At 37.5% G+C, this 16,051-nt stretch overlaps 1 protein-coding gene across 21 annotated transcripts in view; it reads right to left on the bottom strand.

Moving 5' to 3' along the window:
* ZGRF1 (zinc finger GRF-type containing 1) overlaps positions 1-16,051 on the bottom strand; it is a 103,027-nt gene that overhangs the window by 39,109 nt on the left and 47,867 nt on the right. For 20 of the 21 annotated variants that reach the window (XR_010120504.1, XM_063637982.1, XM_055274831.2 and 17 more), the window contains 6 exons: positions 13,087-13,237; positions 10,632-11,284; positions 9,795-9,933; positions 8,285-8,469; positions 6,681-6,877; positions 4,023-4,162 (listed from right to left, as the gene is read on the bottom strand). Coding sequence is in view for 20 of the 21 variants with exons in the window: in XM_063637982.1 (XP_063494052.1) it covers positions 4,023-4,162; positions 6,681-6,877; positions 8,285-8,469; positions 9,795-9,933; positions 10,632-11,284; positions 13,087-13,237 (1,465 nt within the window). In the remaining variant the exon portion in view is untranslated. The remainder of the gene's footprint in view (positions 1-4,022; positions 4,163-6,680; positions 6,878-8,284; positions 8,470-9,794; positions 9,934-10,631; positions 11,285-13,086; positions 13,238-16,051) is intronic. The other variant, XM_063637981.1, reaches the window with a different exon arrangement.

Genomic DNA, 16,051 nt, shown 5'->3' with positions numbered 1-16,051 from the left:
GTCTCTGATAAAACAGACTTTAAACCTACAAAGATCAAAAGAAACAAAGAAGGCCATTACATAATGGTAAAGGGATCAATTCAACAAGAAGAGCTAACTATCCTAAATATATATGCACCCAATACAGGAGCACCCAGATTCATAAAGCAAGTCCTGAGTGACCTACAAAGAGACTTAGACTCCCACACAATAATAATGGGAGACTTTAACACCCCACTGTCAACATTAGACAGATCAATGAGACAGAAAGTTAACAAAGATATCCAGGAATTGAACTCAGCTCTGCACCAAGCAGACCTAATAGACATCTACAGAACTCTCCACCCCAAATCAACAGAATATACATTCTTTTCAGCACCACACCACACCTATTCCAAAATTGACAATATAGTTGGAAGTAAAGCACTCCTCAGCAAATGTAAAAGAACAGAAATTATAACAAACTGTCTCTCAGATCACAGTGCAATCAAACTAGAACTTAGCATTAAGAAACTCACTCAAAACTGCTCAACTACGTGGAAACTGAACAACCTGCTCCTGAATGACTACTGGGTACATAATGAAATGAAGGCAGAAATAAAGATGTTCTCTGAAACCAAAGAGAAAAAAGACACAACATAGCAGAATCTCTGGGACACATTTAAAGCAGTGTGTAGAGGGAAATTTATAGCACTAAATGCCCACAAGAGAAAGCAGGAAAGATCTTAAATTGACAACCCAACATCACAATTAAAAGAACTAGAGAAGCAAGAGCAAACACATTCAAAAGCTAGCAGAAGGCAAGAAATAACTAAGATCAGAGCAGAACAGTAGGAAATAGAGACACAAAAAAGCCCTTCAAAAAATCAATGAATCCAGGAGCTAGTTTTTTGAAAACATCAACAAAATTGATAGACCGCTAGCAAGACTAATAAAGAAGAAAAGAGACAAGAATCAAAAAGACACAATAAAAAATGATAAAGGGGATATCACCACCGATCCACAGAAATACAAACTACCATCAGAGAATACTATAAACACCTCTACGCAAATAAACTAGAAAATCTAGAAGAAATGGATAAATTCCTCGACAAATACACCCTCCCAAGACTAAACCAGGAAGAAGTTGAATCTCTGAATAGACCAATAACAGGCTCTGAAATTGAGGCAATAATTAATAACTTACCCACCAAAAAAGGTCCAGGACCAGATGGATTCACAGCCAAATTCTACCAGAGGGACAAAGAGGAGCTGGTACCATTCCTTCTGAAACTATTACAATCAATAGAAAAAGAGGGAATCCTCCCTAACTCATTTTATGAGGCCAGCATCACCCTGATACCAAAGCCTGGCAGAGACACAACAAAAAAAGAGAATTTTAGACCAATATTCCTGATGAACATCAATGCAAAAATCCTCAATAAAATACTGGTCAAACCGAATCCAGCAGCACATCAAAAAAAAGCTTATACACCATGATCAAGTGGGCTTCATCCCTGGGATGCAAGGCTAGTTCAACATATGCAAATCAATAAACATAATCCAGCATATAAACAGAACCAACGACAAAAACCACAAGATTATCTCAATAGATGCAGAAAAGGCCTTTGACAAAATTCAACAACCTTCATGCTAAAAACTCTCGATAAGTTAGGTAATGATGGGACGTATCTCAAAATAATAACAGCTATCTATGACAAACCCACAGCCAATATCATACTGAATGGACAAAAACTGGAAGCATTCCCTTTGAAAACTGGCACAAGACAGGGATGCCCTCTCTTACCACTCCTATTCAACATAGTGTTGGAAGTTCTGGCCAGGGCAATCAGGCAAGAGAAGGAAATAAAGGGTATTCAATTAGGAAAAGAGGAAGTCAAATTGTCCCTGTTTGCAGATGACATCGTATATCTAGAAAACCCCACCGTCTGAGCCCAAAATCTCCTTAAGCTGAAAGGCAACTCAGCAAAGTCTCAGGATACAAAATCAACGTGCAAAAATCACAAGCATTCTTATACACCAATAACAGACAAACACAGAGCCAAATCATGAGTGAACTCCATTCACAATTGCTTCAAAGAGAATAAAAACGTAGGAATCCAACTTACAAGGGACGTCAAGGACCTCTTCAAGGAGAACTACAAACCACTGCTCAATGAAATAAAAGAGGACACAAACAAATGGAAGAACATTCCATGCTCATGGGTAGGAAGAATCAATATTGTGAAAACGGCCATACTGCCCAAGGTAATTTATAGATTCAATGCCATCCCCATCAAGCTACCAATGACTTTCTTCACAGAATTGGAAAAAACTACTTTAAAGTTCATATGGAACCAAAAAAGAGCCCACATTGCCAAGTTAATCCTAAGCCAAAAGAACAAGGCTGGAGGCATCACGCTACCTGACTTCAAACTATACTACAAGGCTACAGTAACCAAAACAGCATGGTACTGGTACCAAAACAGAGATATAGACCAATGGAACAGAACAGAGCCTTCAGAAATAATACCACACATCTACAACTATCTGAATTTTGACAAACCTGACAAAAACAAGAAATGGGGAAAAGATTCCCTATTTAATAAATGGTGCTGGGAAAACTGGCTAGCCATATGGAGAAAGCTGAAACTGGATCCCTTCCTTACACCTTATACAAAAATTAATTCAAGATGGATTAAAGACTTAAATATTAGACCTAAAACCATAAAAACCCTAGAAGAAAACCTAGGCAATACCATTCAGGACATAGGCATGGCCAAGGACTTTATGTCTAAAACACCAAAAGCAATGGCAACAAAAGCCAAAATTGACAAATGGGATCTAATTCAACTAAAGAGCTTCTGCACAGCAAAAGAAACTACCATCAGAGTGAACAGGCAACCTACAGAATGGGAGAAAATTTTTGCAATCTACTTATCTGACAAAGGGCTAATATCCAGAATCTACAATGAACTCAAACAAATTTACAAGAAAAAAACAAACAACCCCAACAAAAAGTGGGTGAAGGATATGAACAGACACTTCTCAAAAGACATTTATGCAGCCAACAGACACATGAAAAAATGCTCATCATCACTGGCCATCAGAGAAATGCAAATCAAAACCACAATGAGATACCATCTCACACCAGTTAGAATGGAGATCACTAAAAAGTCAGGAAACAACAGGTGCTGGAGAGGATGTGGAGAAATAGGAACACTTTTATACTGCTAGTGGGAATGTAAACTAGTTCAACCATTGTGGAAGTCAGTGTGGCGATTCCTCAGGGATCTAGAACTAGAAATACCATTTGACCCAGCCATCCCATTACCAGGTATATAACCAAAGGATTATAAAACATGCTGCTATAAAGACACATGCACACGTATGTTTATTGCAGCACTATTCACAATAGCAAAGACTTGGAACCAACCCAAATGTCCAACAACGATAGACTGGATTAAGAAAATGTGGCACATATACACCATGGAATACTATGCAGCCATAAAGAATGATGAGTTCATGTCCTTTGTAGGGACATGGATGAAGCTGGAAACCATCATTCTCAGCAAACTATCACAAGGACAAAAAACCAAACACCGCATGTTCTCACTCATAGGTGGGAAGTGAACAATGAGAACACATGGACACAGGAAGGGGAACATCACACACTGGGGCCTGTTGTGGGGTCGGGGGAGTGGGGAGGGATAGCATTAGGAGATATACCTAATATTAAATGACGAGTTAATGGGTGCAGCACACCAACATGGCACATGTATACATATGTAACAAACCTGCACGTTGGGCACATGTACCCTAAAACTTAAATAAAAAAATAAATTAATTAAAATAAATTAAAAAATAAAAATAAAAAGCCCTAACATCTTAAAAATACATTTTTTAGAAATGGTCTAATTTATTGTACAATTAGTTTATAATACATAGTACTATTATACTTCTAAAATTTAATATAAAATTCTTTAATATAAACAACTTATACAGCTGTATGTAATGGAGGTACAAGGCTAGACTGAATCACCAATATGATCAGATCAACTTACTTTTGCTATAAGCTGAAGAACTTTCCTTCCGACTCAGCTTAAGATAAAGTTTGGTTTTTGGTTCATTATAAAACTCAGGATTTACAGTAGTAAACTTCTTTAGTTTGCCATACTGTTTTCTCTGAAAATCAAATCCTTTTCTGAAAAGGGAATAAAAAATAAAAATTAATTGTAATATTAAGGTGCAAGTTTTTTGAAAATCTTTAAAATACAGTATGAAAAGAACCAGGGTTTTATATGTTTACCTACTTTCATACATGTATACAAAATATAAATATACCGTATCAAAGTAAGAAAATAACAACTCTCACAGAACTGTCATCCGTTTTAGAAGAGACTGAGATAGAAAAGTATCTAAATGGCCGGGCGCGGTGGCTCACGCTTGTAATCCCAGCACTTTGGGAGGCCGAGGCGGGCGGATCACGAGGTCAGGAGATCGAGACCACAGTGAAACCCCGTCTCTACTAAAAATACAAAAAGCTAGCCGGGCGTGGTGGCGGGCGCCTGTAGTCCCAGCTACTCGGAGAGGCTGAGGCAGGAGAATGGCGTGAACCCGGGAGGCGGAGCTTGCAGTGAGCCGAGATTGAGCCACTGCACTCCAGCCTGGGCGACAGAGCGAGACTCCGTCTCAAAAAAAAAAAAAAAAAAAAAAAAAAAAAAAAAAAAAAAAAAAGAAAAGTATCTAAAAGATAGAACACCTCGTGTGCTTTTTAAAATTTTTAAATTTAATTTTGTTTATTGGTATATAATAGTTACATATATTTTGGGAGTACATGTGATATCCTGATACCTTTACACATTGTATAATGATCAAATCAAATCAGGGAAACTGGGATATTCATCACTTCAAACACTGATCTTTTCTTTGTGTTGGGAACATTACAATTCTTTCTCTTCTAGTTATTCTGATATATACAATAAATTATTGTTAACTATAATTTCCCTACTGTATTCCTTTTTTTTTTTTTTTTAACACTTTAACCAATCTCTCTTCATTTCCCACCCCCTTTTCTTCCCAGCCTCTGGTAACCACCATTCTACTCTCTTACTTCCATGAGATCTGCATTTTTAGCTCCACACATAAGTAAGAACATGCAGTACTTGTCTTTCTGTATCTGGCTTCTTTCTTTTTTTTTTGAGACAGAGTCTGGCTTTGTTGCCCAGGCTGGAAGTGCAGTGGCATGACCTTGGCTCACTGCAACCTCCACCTCCTGGGCTCAAGCCATCCTCCCGTCTCAGCCTCCCAAGTAGCTGGGACTACAGGTGCAAGCCACCACACCTGGCTAATTTTTGTAGAGACGAGGTTTCATGAGACGACGTTTCATCATGTTGCCCAGGCTGGTCTTGAACTCCTGCATGCAAGTGATTCATCCACCTTAGCCTCCCAAAGTTCTGGGATTACAGGCATGAGACCATGCCTGGTCTTTGGTTTATTTCACTTAACATAATGACCTCCAGTTGCTGCAAATGACAAGATTTCATTCTTTTTTATGGCTGAGTAAGATCCCATTGTGTGTGTGTGTATGTGTGTTTATATACCACATTTTCTTTATCCATTCATCCATTGGTGGACACTTAGGTTGATTCCATATCTTGGCTATTGTGAATACTGCTGAAATAAACATGAAAGTGCAGGTATCTCTTTGATATACTTATTTCCTTTCTTTTGGATACATACCCAAGAATGGGATTGCTGGATCATATGATAGTTCTATTTTTATTTTTTTGAGGAACCTCATTTTCTAAACTATAAAATGGGAATAACTTATTCCCATATCTCCATCTTACGGGCTATTATAATAATTACATAAAATAATTCATGCGAAGTGCCTAGTTAGAAGAGGGCCTGGCATATATCAGCTCTGAATAAAAATCTTACTACTAAATCACCATGCAAATAGTCATTATATTTATTTTGAATAATCTAAACTTTTATAAGACACACTTCCAAAAAGTAGCATTCTATTATCCTACAAGCTATGTAGTTCAGACATGCAAATGATCACTTATTTATTATGCCACACTGCTAAAAATTATTCCTACAGTTTGTCGGATAGGGTTTCCCTTAGGATTGTGGAAAATAGCCCCGACTATATATAAAATAAGTTAGAAAAATAGCACCCTGCTAGTTATCCTGATATTGCTCACGTTGTTTGAAGTTTAGAGGGAGCCGAAATAACTTTAAAGACTTATTCCCTGGCCGAGCATGATAGCTCACGCCCCTAATTCCAGCACTTTGGGAGGGTGAGATGGGAGGATCATTTGAGTCCAGGAGTTTGAAACCAGCCTGGGCAACATAGCAAGACCCCAACTCTACAAAAATTTCAAATTAGCTGGGTGTGGTGGTATGTGCCTGAAGTCCTAGCTACTCAGGAGGCTGGGGCGGGTGGAGAGCTTGAGCCCAGTAGTTCAAGGCTGCAGTGAGCTAAGGATCACACCACTGCACTCCAGCCTGGGCAACAGAGCAAGACCTTGTAACTATATAATTAAAAAAAAAAAAAAAAAGACTTATTCCCATTTTGCAAGTTTAGAAACTGAGGTATTCCATCTTTTAAATAGTTTTCCTATCTTAATCTCTTTTAAAACTGATGATAGTTCTATGAAGGCTGTCGTTCTCTTATATAATCACAGGCAATTATTTGATACTATAAAACATACCTCACCAAAAGCTGGCATTCCTCATAAAGTGGTATCTTTTGACTTCTTAAGTACAAGCCAATACCCTTAATATCACTTAAAACCATGCCAGGTTGAGCTCCTTCTTGTATTGAATATCCTGGAGTCACGTCCTCAAGCCATTTAAAGAATTGACATCGATCAGCTTTGCGTCCATCACATGTATAAAAGAGACGACCCTAAGGGGAAAGAAAAAAGATCAACTTTTAGTGAAGAAAATGCTTTTATTTTTCAATTATTTTTGTGTTTGTCAAGGCTTCTATGAAGACTGCTTGGCATTACTGTACTCCAGTAAATTAGTCACTATACAACTTAGCTTTATTATTAATTTAAAATTTAAAACCACCTACTTTTCCATTTACTTTCTCTTTACCAAAAGATTACATTATTCTGAGAATAAAAGCTTATTTGAAAATTTGTTTTTCTGATTTAAAATGTTCACTATAAACAACCTGAAAACTGTCCAGAAACACTGAATATCTTATCCATTTATTTCTATCCTTTTTTCTCATTTGTGTAAGTACACACACACCACAACCCAACAAGAACACATGTAAATTTTTTTTAAACGAAACTCAGATAATGATACATTTTCTACTCTGTAACCTAGCCCTTGTACCCAACAACATAGTATGAGCATGCAACTATGTCACCAAATAATCTTAAAAAGAAAACAAAGACTTTTAGTGGCTATATTTTAGTCCACAGTTATATCACTATTTATGAATTTTTGCTTTTGAATTTTAAACCTAAGCAAACCATAAGCAAAATTTTGCTTATGAATTTTAAACCTAAATTTAAATCCAAATTTACACACTTAGCTAACAATGAAGTGGGATATGCAAATGGTGGAAGCAAACTGTATTATGAATGAAAGCACAGTTCTACAATGAGTATAAGTCATCAATCAGCATACATTTTACTAAACTGACTTCCTCCATAATATATTATTAACAATATAAATTAAGTCAGCATACTTTTCTATTCCTCTGGCCTTATCTGTTGCTTGTACTGGGGATTACATGGTAGACTAGTTTCAACCTTCATTCCTTTCAGGCTCACTTCTGAATTCTCTAAGCTCTCAGGTTAGAACATATCCCCCTTCTCAGTGATCTCACTGTAACTTTAGCATATTCCTCCTATTTTATCAATTACAGAAGTATGTAAAATTTTCAGCTAGGAACAGTGGCTTATGCCTGTAATCCTAGCACTTTGGGAGGCCAAGGCGGGAGGATGGCTTGATCCCAGAAGTTCAAGGCTGCAGTGAGCTATGATCATGCTACTGCACTCCAGCCTGAGCAACAGTGAGACCCTCTGTCTAAAAAAATAATAATAATAAATAAAAATACTATACAAAAAGTTCCTAAGCAACTTGAAGGTTAATCTTAACTCATATTTTTGTATCCTAGAGCACAAGTCATTCTTTCAATAAAACTTTGAGAATTTAATGTATGTTAGGTACCAACATCTCAAATAGAAAGCTCTTAATCAAGACTCACTCTTTAAGTTTATCATGAAGTAATAGGTATCTAAACCCTTTATAAGACAAGTATTAGGTATGGTAGGGGGAGGGGAAGCAAGAATACCTTATTTGGACCTTCCTTTTTAACCATGACAAGTTTTGCAGGTTGACTATGATGACAGGATGGTACATTATTTTCTACGTTTTTCAGTTTCTCTCCCTTCAATGATGTATAAAATGATATGTCAACTTTTGAAAGAGCTTTGTGCAGGTTTTGTGCTAACCCAAACAGCAATATATTTAGATGTTCTACAAAAAAAAAAAAGAGATAGAGCAGAAAATTAAATACAAAATAATTTTGTTTGTATCACATATGTGCTGTTTGTAGTTAAATTTGAATAGCCTTTAAACAGAGTCATATATAATAGGAATATCCATTTTTAAAAGTTATTTTCTGCTAAATTTAACAGGTCATTTGTAACACTTCTAGTTAAAAAAAAAAAAAAAGAAAGAAAGAAAGAAAAACTCTTAACTTTCAAAAGATAATACTGGCCAAGTGTGGTGGTTCATGCCTGTAATCAAAGCACTTTGGGAGGCCAAGGCGAGTAGATTGCTTGAGCCCCCTAGGGGTTCAAGCCCAGCCTGAGCCACATGGTGAGACCTCACTTCTGCTAACAATACAAAAATTAGGCCGGGCGCGGTGACTCACGCTTGTAATCCCAGCACTTTGGGAGGCCGAGGCGGGCGGATCACAAGGTCAGGAGATCAAGACCACGGTGAAACCCCGTCTCTACTAAAAATACAAAAAAATTAGCCAGGCGTGGTGGCGGGCGCCTGTAGTCCCAGCTACTCAGAGAGGCTGAGGCAGGAGAATGGCGTGAACCCGGGAGGCGGAGCTTGCAGTGAGCCGAGACTGCGCCACTGCACTCCAGCCTGGGTGACAGAGCGAGACTCCGTCTCAAAAAAAAAAAAAATACAAAAATTAGCTGGGTGTGGTGGTGTGCACCTGTGGTCCCAGCTACTTGGGAGGCTGAAGTGGGAGGATCGCTTGAGCCTGGAAGGCAAGGTTACAGTGAACCAAGACTGCTCCACTGCACTCCAGCCTGGGCAACACAGTGAGATCCTGTCTCAAAAAAAAAAAAAGATTGTAATTTCCCACTTTTAAAACTCAGTTTTGATCTGAAATTAGAATAAAAGTTACTGTCGGCCAGGCGCGGTGGCTCACGCTTGTAATCCCAGCACTTTGGGAGGCCGAGGCGGGCGGATCACGAGGTCAGGAGATCGAGACCATGGTGAAACCCCGTCTCTACTAAAAAAAAAAATACAAAAAATTAGCCGGGCGTGGTGGCGGGCGCCTGTAGTCCCAGCTACTCAGAGAGGCTGAGGCAGGAGAATGGCGTGAACCCGGGAGGCGGAGCTTGCAGTGAGCCGAGATCACGCCACTGCACTCCAGCCTGGGCGACAGAGCGAGACTCTGTCTCAAAAAAAAAAAAAAAAGTTACTGTCAAAAACTAGAACATATGAAAAATGAGGTATTTGGTATGAAAATTCGCAATATAATGTATTAAACTCTCACAATTCTACTACTTACATGAAGCAGCAATCATGATACAATAAAAACACAACAGCCATACCTATGAGGCAAGATGTGAAAGTCTGCTTATAATGAGCAGGAGACTGAAAAACAGCTGGTATGTGAATTTGCCTTTGGGGAAGATAAGCAGATTTTATTTTCTGCCCACTTGGAAAGCATAGCTCAGAGCCACTTATCTCCTGCAATGGAATAATTCAAGTTATCATAGCAACTCCAGAAAAATACTGTTTACTAAAGAGTAAATTATTTTTCAGACATTTTTTTAAAATATTCATTTTTCTTTTGATTTCTAGGATCCTTGAAAATTACTTTCAAATTTTAAATAAGAAACCAAATATAGCAAGAATAGCTACGAATGGCAATTTTAACCCTAAATAAGAGTAACTTTTCTTATCTGCCCCTTAATAAGTTTTTATATATTTTTTGCTAGGAAAAATTTAACTGATGTGAATGGATCATTATGTATCTTTATTTCTGGTTATGACTATAATAAGGATTATTCACAATTAATGTGAAATAAGATGCACCTTTACCCTAATGATGACTTAATCAGCAAACACAATTGACAGTCAAAAGTAAAAACAATCATTGTAATGGTAGTAGTGATGGAAACAAAAATAGGAGCTATCACTTATTAAGTACTGATAATGTACCAGACACTGCACCAGATACTTTCAAATAAATCATTTCATTCAATGTTCACTACTATTACGAGAGATTTTAAATAAAGGATGATGTGACTGTAGCTCAGAGTTAGGATCAAAAAAAAGCCATCTGTCCAAATTGCTCCTATGCAGTATATTTTGGTAATTCTTTTGTTGAAATTCAGACAATAACTATTGGAAAAATGCACCACAAGACCGGTACATTTCCTCACCTGTAAATCCTTTACACTGTAGTTGTAGCAGGTAGACCCTCCTAATACATTTTTAATTTCCTCTGTCTTAGAAGTCTGCTTTAAATTCAGAGAAAGTACTTTCTTTCTGGAAACCAAATCTTGACTGCTAAAATTCTGCTGCTGTTGATAGAGCATGCCTTTTATCATTTGCAAATGCACAGAGTCTAAAGAGCTTTCATTGACAGCATCACTCTGTCTTTTACTTGTGTCTCTAAAATGCATTCCAGAAACTGCCTCAGCAAAGAAGCCATCAGTTATTCTCTTATCAACTCTGTTTGGAGTAGTCACATTGCATTGGGATGTGTTTTGATATTTCAGCCACTTGCTCTGAGTAGATATATTATTGAGAAGTGAAACATCCCCTGGAGTCACTTCCCTAGATTCTTCAGAGAAAGAGGTTTCATTTTGGTCCTCAGGCTCAATGCTAAAAGAAAGAACTGCTGACTTCTCACTCAAGTTGAGCCTGGGGGAGCCAGAAGACTCATATGTGTTAGAGTTGATCATATACGAATGAGAGTCTAAGTCAGGTGGCCCATCAGTAGGTGGCAAAGTAATAAGTGGAACCTGGGTTCTACTTAATAATGAAAGCCTTTGAAGGTTCTCATTCTCCAGAGAACGGGATTTTTTCATCCCTGAAAGAAAACAGAATGCTGATTAAATAAAAATGTTCTACTAGTTATCACCTAGGCTCTAGAAAACAGTGGGTATACAAAAGCACAAAGTAGCAACTTGCTCTGAAAAAAAAAATCATATTATTTGATTTCCTTAAAAAAAATGAATGGTTTTAACCTCAAAAAATAAAGATTTCAAAGCTTAATTCATATATACTGAAACATTCTTAGGGTTGATGAAGTCCCTCTTTTTCTTCTCCTCCTCAACTAACGATTTTTTTCCTAATTACTAAATTATGTTTATATAGCACTTAACATTTTCAAAGTACTTTAAAGCTAACAACAACAAAAAAAATGCATCATTCTCATTTTACAAATGAGATTACAAAGGCTTAGCGGTAGCATAACTACTAAGTGGCAGTCAGGATAAGAACCTAGACTAGTTTTTTATATCTACTTTACATTCTTTCTCTAGAGACTGAAGCTCATGGTTCATTTATATGACTATGTGATTGTAACTTCCTTTATATATTTTTACACTCATGAATTATCATGTTATCCTTCAGAGTAAAAAAGATTTTAGCTTTATTTTGATCTAGTGGTGTTTGATAAGAGTATAATTCTGGTAAACTCATGGCAAATTCTGTCTGAAAGAGTTTAATGATTCCTTCTGCGTGTCAGCAGCTTTAGTGATATATTCCTAAAAATCTAAGCAGCAGTAAATATTTGTTGAATATATAAACAAATGAATAATACTGCATCAGAATTATGCAAGCTTATAGTTTTTACTTGACAATACTATGGATTCCTATTTTATAATAATGTACCTTCCTGACAGAGTTTCTATTTTGTTGGAAATACACTCTGAAGATCATCTAGAAAGTAGCAGAGCAGTAGGTGAGCCAATGAATATTCTTTTATAAAGTGCTATGTTATAATTCTAACAAGTCGATCAAGTAACACTGACAGAAAAGTTAAAAATCCATTAAAGTAAAAGATTCATGGTATAACTGTGAAAATCATCTGCTGTTCATTACCATATCACTTGTTCTTGAATACCCACTCCCGTGTATTTGATTCTTCTCTACCTTGTTGCCTTCTACCAACCACACCCATAAAACCTTCTCTAACCCAACTACCAATTCATATTACAAAATTTTTTGTATCATCCATCCAAAATCAAAAAATTATCTACAACTCACCCCTCACCCAACATAAATTCAGAATCAGGGGAAGATATATTGATGAGATTATAAGAAAAGAGAAAAAAAAGAAATTTTAGTGAAAGGGATCCTAGAGAATAGTATTATATTCATCAAGAAGCAGAAGCTGACTCATAGTGAAGGGCCAAAATATATGAAAACCCAGAGTCCTAGGAATGCAAGGGTGGTGGCAGCAGTTGAAGAGTTCAGGATCTCAAAGCAAAAAGAGAAACTAAAAGGTTATGCTAAGGTCAACCAATGGCGTTGATGAGACACTTGCAATGAGTCATTCCTCTGGAACAGGAAGGGGCTGTAAAGGGGGGTCAGATGCTAGAGTTACAGCTGTGAGCAGTACTGACAATGGTAGAAGATACTTTCAGGGGTCTGTGTTGACAAAGTTGGGAGGGGAAACAAGAAGGAACTAGATAGCTAGAAGGAAATATTGTACCTGGAATAGCTATCTATGATAGAAAAAGTTCAAAGGAAGAAAGGTTATGGAAAGGCTTCAAGGGATATGACACTGAATCTGGTTCTAAGATATATTTAGTGTAATAATCTCTCAAATAAAAAACTTCATCTTAAATGAATAGACAGATATTAGAGCAATGTGGTAACGACTACCCTCCAAGTTGAGAAAATGAAGATCATCAGGTAAAGTTCTTGCTTTCAGGGACGTCTCAGAGAATTCTATCATGAAGTCTTCATCTCTTGAGTTCAAAGAAAAGGTAGAAACAGGGCTCAATGTGGAGACGTTTTGTTCTGGTGATGTCACCTATACAGAAAGAAGAATCAAAACTACAGACCAAAATCTTCTGATTTTTTTCTTTAGTTTGAATGAATTCTAGTAATCTATATTATAAAAATAATGATTTAAAGCACATTATGTAGAGCTATGGTGGGAGCAACAACTATAAAACTTCTTCCAAAAAGGACAGAATAAACTTACTAAAATCAACAAGAGTAACAGTAAAATACAGAGCATAAAATCTTTCAGATTTATTTGAAGTGGGTCAGATTTTGATTTGGACTGGTCTGGGTTATTAGGATTTGGTCCTGAAGATCAATTGCCATTCTAAGGGGCTCAGGCCAAATTAGACCTCATGTTTATAGCTGTGAAAGTCTAAATCCCTGCAGACTCAAGGACTGAACAGTTTTCTCTTATGTCCTCAAGTCCATTGATCTAAACTTCAAGACATTGCTCCCAAATGAAGTGAACTTGTTAAATATATCCCAGCTATACAGTTCATATGTTATTCTTGTTAGAACAGCATTTAATTTTGCTGCTGCTTCTTCCAGAAATTAATCATCTTAAAATCTAATATGATGATCAAATATATATACAATATATGTATTTGTATAAGCACAAAATAAAAGAATACAATTTGGAAGAATACATACCAAATTGTTAGAGTGGCATTTGATGGGAGTGGAATTGGGGGAAAAGCTCTTTTACTTATAACTTCATACTCTTGTAAATGATTTGAACTTGTTAAAATGAGTATGTTAGTGAGTGTATGATATTTTCCTTAATAAATGACAACAGCCAGGCGCAGTGGCTCACTCCTGTAATCCCAGCACTTTGGGAGGCTGAGGTGGGTGGATCACCTGAGGTTAGGAGTTCGAGATCAGGCTGGGCAACACAGTGAAATCCCGTCTCTACTAAAATACAAAAAATTAGCCGGACATGGCGGCATGCGCCTGTAATCCCAGATACTCGTGAGGCTGAGATAGGGGAACCACTTGAACCTGGGAGGCGAGGTTGCAGTGAGCTGAGGTCACACCATTACACTCCAGCCTAGGCAACAGGGCAAGACTCCTTCTCAAAAAAAAATGACAATGAAGATTCAAAGTTTATAAGCTTATATCTATAATTTACAACATTTTCTTGACTGGCTACTGGGTTCTGGGTGCTGTGCTAGGAAACAAAGATGTGAAAAAATACTCATGATCCCTGGACTCAAGGAGTTCAGTTCAGTGGAAGACAAACAAATGGGAAATTACAATCACCACCATAAAAATAGTTTTATTATATTTCTGAGTTCTTACTATATGCCAACACTATATATTTTTAACTTGTTTAATCCTTGTCACAACCATATGAGGTGGGTACTCTTATTTTCCTTATTTTACAACTGGGAGAAGTGAGAAAAGGAGCAGTTAAGCACTTAAATTTGCTTAATTCATCAAGCTTATAAGGGAGTTCAAATCTGGCCAGTCTAGACTGTATTACCTCTTTAATAAAAATAACAGTAACAGGCAGTACTTACTGAGTACAGTATTCTGCTCTGTTCCCCTACTACCCTCTCCAGAAACTTGCCAGAGTTCTTTCTAAAATGTAAGTTCGATTATTTCACTCCTCTGATCAAAACCCTCCAATGGCTCCCAATCTCTCTTTTAAAGTACGAGGCAGCTCTTAAAAAATCCTATGCAGCCCTACCTTATCAGCCCTTTACCTCCTGTTTAACCTCACTGCCTATCACCCTCCCCCTCACTCACTCCATGGCAGCCTCCTTGCTGTTTTACACACCAGCCATCATTCTTCTGCCCCAAAACCTTTGCTCTTGCTATTCCCTGTGCCTGAAATGCCTTTCCCCTAGATATCTGCATGGCTCTCTCCCTCTCTTCATTCAGATCTCGACTCCAGTGTCATCTTATCAGAGAGGCTTACCTTGCCTAAAATAGAACTCCACTCCCATGTGCACTCCCTATCCTCCTACCTACCAGTGTCATTCTTCAGAGCACTTAAGACACTCTGAGGTGCTGTATATTTATTTATTTTCTGTCTCCTTTAACTAGAATGTAAGTTATATGAGGGAAAGATCGTGCCTGCTTTATTCACAAGCCTATCTCTAGACCAAGAACAGTGTAATATAACAGGCATTGCTCAAGAAATATTTGTCAAATGACTGATTAAATAAATATGCTCATTTTAAGGAGTTTGCTACATACATGGTCTCCACTTTCTTACCTCTCATTCATTCCCTTTTTTTTTTTTTTTTTTTGAGATCAAGTCTCACTCTGTTGCCCAGGCTGGAGTGCAGTGGTGTGATCTTGGCTCACTGCAACCTCTACCTCCCAGGTACAAGCGATTCTCATGCCTCAGGCTCCTGAGTAGCTGGGACTACAGGCGTGTGCCACCACCCCAGGCTAATTTCTGTGTTGGCCAGGCTGGTCTCAAACTTCTGACCTCCACCCGACTCGGCCTCCCAAAGTGCTGGGATTACAGGTGCGACCCACCATGCCAGGCCTCATTCACTTTTTAAATGACTCTAAACTAATTCTTACCCTATTTCATTGAAATTGCTCTTGCCAAGGTCACCACTGACCTCCAAGTTGCTAAATGAAATGGACATATTTCTGTCCTCATTTTATTGGATGTCTCAATAATAATTCACATAACTCTCTCTATCCCAATTCTTGATACAAATATAACCCATTCTCTCCTCTATGCTCTCTTTAAATGAACCCATCCACTCTTATTGCTTTAAACTTTTCTTTGTGCAAATGACTCCACAAATATCTCCTCTAAATCAGACCCACGTACCTAACTTCTTACTTAGCATCTCTATTTGATGGTCTCACAGGT

This window comes from Symphalangus syndactylus, chromosome 4 (assembly GCF_028878055.3).
Source record: "Symphalangus syndactylus isolate Jambi chromosome 4, NHGRI_mSymSyn1-v2.1_pri, whole genome shotgun sequence".
In the NCBI taxonomy this organism is placed as follows: Eukaryota; Metazoa; Chordata; class Mammalia; order Primates; family Hylobatidae; genus Symphalangus; species Symphalangus syndactylus.
Note: the sequence above shows the minus strand (reverse complement) of the source record. Positions and strands in the feature narration are given on the sequence as shown.